Here is a 5,933-nt window from a genome sequence, read left to right as displayed (position 1 = left end):
AATTCTCCTGGTTCCAGCTGTGGATCTCTCCAGAACCTGGTTCCATTGGATCGGGCTCTGATCCGAGCAGCTCCTCCAGCTGCAGGTGTGATGCTCATTTGAAATGCTGATGAGGTTCTGTAGGAGCAGGAACCGTTCAGCTCCCTGCAGGGTCAGAGTCCGGCTTTAATTGGTGCCGGTGTCAGTCTGAGCCTCCCTCCTGCTCCGAGCCCAGCGGGCGGCCGGCGCCGCCTTCAGGGCTGCAGGAATCCACAGCGCTCACAGCCGGCCGCTCTGGACTCTACCGGGCCGGACTCACACTAGAGACTGGTGGTGAGAGACGCACAACAGACACACAACTCACAGCAAAACATTAAACATGACAGCACAAGAGACACAGAACACACAATACGGCAGCAAGGAGACACAAAGCAACCACAAAATAACACACAGAAAACTACAGCGGAGACATGAACAATGACATCAGACAGAGACAACAACAACACAAACACAAAGTTAACACACAACATAAGAAACAAGAGCTGAGACACACAACATGAACACAAAGGCACAGGAAACAGCACAAAGACACACAACACGACAGCAAAGAGACAGAAAACTAACACAGAAATAACAGAATGAGAGCAAACGTCTGAAATAAAACCTTTGAGTCAATTTAAAAACATTAGAAACTGTTTAAGTCACATGTCGTGGGAGGAAAGCAACATGTTTTGGTGATTTAAACACTAAAAACATGTAATTTTACTCTCAAACTAATTAATCCATATTTGTAAAATTATTTATTATTTTTACAGTCAGAATGTAAATCAAGGCTTTTTTCATTTAAGTTTTTTGGTTTAAATCTGTAAAATAACAGCAAACTGTTTGTTCACCACTGCAGGTTCAGAACCTGTCAGGACATCTAGAAAGTGGAATAAATTCAGGTAAATGAATCCCACGTGGACGCCGGAGCAGGTCCGGAGGAGGAATCCTTCCTTCAGGACGTTTGGTCTGACAGAAGGAACCAGAAGCAGGATTCAGCTCTCCGGCCGACATGTTGACAGTTTATCTGTTCAGAGGGACTCGGTGACACCAGAGACTCGCTCTGATCAAACACACAGCTGATCCGACACGTCCAGCGCCGGCTCTCCTCAACAATTAGGATTCCACACATGCAGTCTTTGTCCAGGAGTTTATAAAACACGAGCCATCAGCGGTAATAGAACCAGAACCGGCAGCTCTCGGGGGACATCTGCTCAATGAAACACATCTGAAGGACGTTCTGCACATTGTGATTGTGAACGCCGCCTCCGCCGCTGATCACAATCGAGTCAGTAAAGGTGGAACTTCTAGAAACCGGAGAGACAAAGAGCCGAACGACGAAGACAAACACGAAGCGAAGAGGGAGGAAGAGGAGGAAGAGGAGGAAGAGGGAGGAAGAGGGAGGAAGAGGAGGAAGAGGGAGGAAGAGGAGGAAGAGGGAGGAAGAGGAGGAAGAGGAGGAAGAGGGAGGAAGAGGATGAAGAGGGAGGAAGAGGATGAAGAGGAGGAAGAGGGAGGAAGAGGGAGGAAGAGGATGAAGAGGAGGAAGAGGGAGGAAGAGGGAGGAAGAGGGAGGAAGAGGAGGAAGAGGAGGAAGAGGAGGAAGAGGAGGAAAACGCTGCCCAGAAGCAGAAACGATGAAAAAACTACTTCAGACACACAAGATGAACACAAAGAGAGACAAACGACAACAGACACAAAGCCCCAGAGGTCCAGGTCCTTCAAGTCCACAGAGGAGGGTCCAGATTGATCACTGAGCCTCAGAACTTCATCAGTACAGCAGATAGACACATGACATTTAGGAGGAAGAACACATCTGGGTTCTGCTAGAACCTGACACCAGATCAGTTCTACATCCATCCAGGTGTCTCAGTCTAAAGAGTAAATAGAATTATATCAGATTTTTTAAAAAATTGATCCCACAGAATGAATCCTGTCTGTAGATGGTTCTGGTAGGTTCTGGAGCTAAAACGGACCTTCCATCGTCTAGAACTTGTTCTGACCAACCACCATCACACATGAGCCTGGAACGTTTACCCTCTTTCAGTTCACGTGACTTTGTGCTGTGAACTAGTCTCCCCGGGTCAGACAGAGGACCCAGTACAGAACCCTGTGGAACACCACATCAGCTCCCCTCATGTACACTTCAAGTGTACGTTCAACAAACAACAACCTTCAGCAATCCACCAACATGCTGACGATGAGTTTTAATGGAGGTGTGGCTGAGCAGTACTTTTGGTTCTTCTGGTGAATTATTCCTTTTAAAGATGCTTCCAGCCTCCCTGGACGTTCCACCAACAGCAGCTCCTCTTCAGAGGAAACCCACCATCAGGACTTCACCGGTCCACAGAAACACAAACAGTCCACCGACGAGGCTTTAAACGACCTGAAAACAAACTCTCCACCTCCAGTCGCCTCCAGCAGCCACTCGTGTGTTTAGATAACAACACTCAGCGACTAGCGGACGAGTCAACGAGGACGAGCTGCCCAAGATTTACTCACAATAAACCGGCAGGAAGAGAAAGTTGGCCGAGAGCCGCGACCCGACGCCCACCAGCCTCTTTCACATGCAGATGAATCGGAGCGTTTTAAAGAAATCAATGAAAGCTGTTGTGTTACGAAGACGCTCAAGGTGAGGCGGCGAGGAGACGAGTCTTTGTCGAGTTAATGGCTGAAGACAAAGACGAGAGCAGCTCCGGAGCTCCGACACTCAGGAGGGACTGAAATCAGGAGAATCAGGGCTGATGAGCGACACGATGGAGGCTCGGCTCACTGATTACAGTCTGATCAGAGGAACGTCCTGCCACCGGCTGATTAGAGGTTCTAATGAGAACACGTGGTTCTGTCTGATGGCAGCTCAGACATCAGGACGGCTTCAGAAATATGCTTTGTTTTATCATTTATCTCACGTAACTGATATTTCTAATGACATGTTATTAATGTTCTTTTAATATTTCCCCCAAACAATTATTTAAATAAAATATAATCTAAATAATGTATTTACGATATTTTCTAAATATATTTCAGACATTTTCTAAAATGTTTTTCTGGTGTTTTATTCATGTTTTTACAGGTTTTTGTTGATGTTTTTCAGACTTTTTATTCTGACTTCTGGGTCATTTCTTTGTCCAGCAGTTCAGAATTAATTTTAGTGATTTTGCTATTTTCAGAAATTATTTCCAGGCTTTTTATTCATATTTTTCTAAAACAATAAGTTTTATTTTCTATTTCAGGTCATTCTGTTCACATTTTTTCTGACACTTGTGGGCCATTTTTTCAGATTTTTCAGACACAGCGTTAAATGAAAAGTTGTTTCTGGTGATGGAGAGCTGGAAGCAGACAGACTGATGGTCGACGTCTGAGTTTAAAACCAAACTGGGGTCCACAGCGATTCATAACGTCTCAGGTTGGAGCTGCTGGAGGCTGTGAACAAGCACATGTGACCTCCGACCGTCGTCAACAACAACAACAACAACAACAACAACACCAGGACCAGGTGGATCCAGTCTGAGCCGCTGTAAAGGCAAATATTTACAGACGGATCAATGAATCTATTCCTGGGATTATTTCTGACTATTTACGTGACAAACATCCTGATCCAGACCAACAGGAGGCTCAGACTGCTGCTGATGGAGGTTCTCCGTCGCGCTGCTCTTATTCATGGAGGACCAGTCGACCAATCAGGCGGCTTGGTCTCGCTGTGGCTGGTTTGTGTCTCTCAGTGGTCAGTTTTAGCATCTTCAGGGTCATGTTGTGTGTCTTTGATGTTGTTTTGTGTCCTTTCGTGTTGTTTTGTGTCCCCTTTTTGAACATGTGCGTCTTTCTGGTCATCTTTTGTCTCCTTGTGGTCGTTCTGTGTGTCTCTGTGGTCACTAAATCCTAAATCCACCTCTGGAGAAGACTGGAGCTGCTTTACTGACTTTGTCCAGACCAACAGGAGGCTCAGACTACTGCTGATGGAGGATCTCCGTCACGCTGCTCTTATTCATGGAGGACCAGTCGACCAATCAGGCGGCCTCCAGCCGAGCTGGGTCCTCAGGGACACCTGGGCGGCTCTCACCCAGACGGGGAGTCTTCCTCCCTCTAGCCTCTAACCTCCATCCAGCGGTTATCCATCAGCGAGCCGCTCTGAGAGCTCAGGCCTCCGTCTAATTAAAGCCTCCGGCGGCGGCCGACTCACCTGCAGAGGGCGTCGGAGCGACAGGTGCGCCTCAGCTCCAGGCAGGACGGCTTGTGGCGCTCCTGGTGGCTGCAGGACGGGACGATGGTCCGGCGGCGCCGCTCGGCACAGGCCTGGTCCGGGCAGGAGCAGAACAGCAGCGGGTAGCTGAGCTCCCAGGAGACCCGCTCGAAGAACTGACGAAGGGCCTGAGAGAGACAGGTACAGGTTAGAGGTTAGAGAGTAGAGATTATAGGTTATAGATTATAGGTTATAGATTATAGGTTATAGGTTACACATTAGAGAATATAGACAGGTTAGAGGTCAGAGAGTAGAGAGTATAGATAGTCTATGGATCACAGAACATAGACAGGTTAGAGATTATAGATTCTAGTTTATAGATTATAGATATTTCATAGATCATAGATAGTTTATAGATTATAGATAGAGATGAGAGTTTATAGATAAAGAGTTCATCAATAAAGAATAAAACAAGTTCATGAATAAGAAGAACGATAGACAGGAGATCAACAAAGATAAATTCATCAATAAGAAATCAAGTTGTGTTAATCGATGAAGACCAGGACTGAAGAGTTTCTGAGGTGAACTGGTTCAACACAACCTCCTGAACATGAACCAGAAGAAGTTCAGGAGGCAGAAGATGAAACCTGGAATGTCTTCACATCAGCAGCTTCATCTGATTCTTATTTTATTGTCTTTGTGGAGTTTTTGTTGGTTTGTTTGTGTCTCCTGATGGTCGCGTTGGTTCTTGTGGACTCGTTTTCTCTCTCTGACGTCATCTGATCTCCTTCATGTTCGTTTTCTCTCTTCAGGGACCTTTCTGGTCGTTTTCTGTCTGTTTCAGGTATTCATGTGGTTTATTTGTGTTTTCCTTCTTTATGTTCACGCTGCATCCTCATGATGTCATTTCCTGTCCCTCCTTACAGACATGAGTCCATCCTGGTGTCAGCAGGACTTCAGCTGCTCTCCAGCTGGTTTCACAGATTAAATAAACTTTATTAATTCAAAATCACATTTGGATAAACGGGCCCGTTTGGACCCATGTTGTGCATCAAAGGCTTAATTTATTATTAATGAACATCAAACTGCACGAGTTTAAACGAAGCAGAACAAACCTGATCCTGAACCACTGATCATCATCTAATGACGGAACAGCATCAGTCTGGACCACATCAGTACCTCCAAACCTTTACTGAACCATGTCTGACAGTCTCAGAACCAGAACCAGAACCAAGCCAGACGGATCTTTAATGAAACCAGCCCGGCGAGGCTTGGTGCTGCCGCTGAGCTGGATGGACTCGACTGTTTCTACAGCCTTGTACTCAGATCAACATCTGGACGGTTCCTCCAGTCGCTCACGTCTGCAGCTCCATCGCTCAGAGAGCAGCAGCAAATGAAAAGTTAAAAACCTTTTAGCCTTAAATCAGCCTCGCAGCGGCGTTCAGCTTATCGTCATCAGACACAGTCGGATCAGAACAGCAGGTTAAATGATGGACCAGGAGGTTCTGGTGGCACAAATAAAGTAAAAAAGAACCAGTTGTGCAGGAGAACAAAACCCTGTTGGGATGGTTTCTGGATCCAAACACAGACTTTAAGGTGAATGTTGTGAATCAGGAGGAATAAAACTTTGGTACCAAGTCGATTTGACACTCATCGGTTCTTGTGGTTCTGAGGGCAGTGAACGAAATACTGGACCAGAACCACAAAGTGCAGAAACTCAGAAAACCTCAGA

General features: G+C 46.1%; 1 protein-coding gene across 1 annotated transcript in view; it reads right to left on the bottom strand.

Moving 5' to 3' along the window:
• LOC103372704 (GDNF family receptor alpha-2-like) overlaps positions 1-5,933 on the bottom strand; it is a 116,585-nt gene that overhangs the window by 33,784 nt on the left and 76,868 nt on the right. Inside the window, 2 exon segments of the mRNA XM_008302413.1 lie at positions 4,131-4,147; positions 4,198-4,389. Coding sequence (XP_008300635.1) covers positions 4,131-4,147; positions 4,198-4,389 — 209 coding nt within the window.

Source organism: Stegastes partitus, unplaced genomic scaffold (genome assembly GCF_000690725.1).
Source record: "Stegastes partitus isolate 25-593 unplaced genomic scaffold, Stegastes_partitus-1.0.2 Scaffold1811, whole genome shotgun sequence".
Lineage (NCBI taxonomy): Eukaryota > Metazoa > Chordata > Actinopteri > Pomacentridae > Stegastes > Stegastes partitus.
Note: the sequence above shows the minus strand (reverse complement) of the source record. Positions and strands in the feature narration are given on the sequence as shown.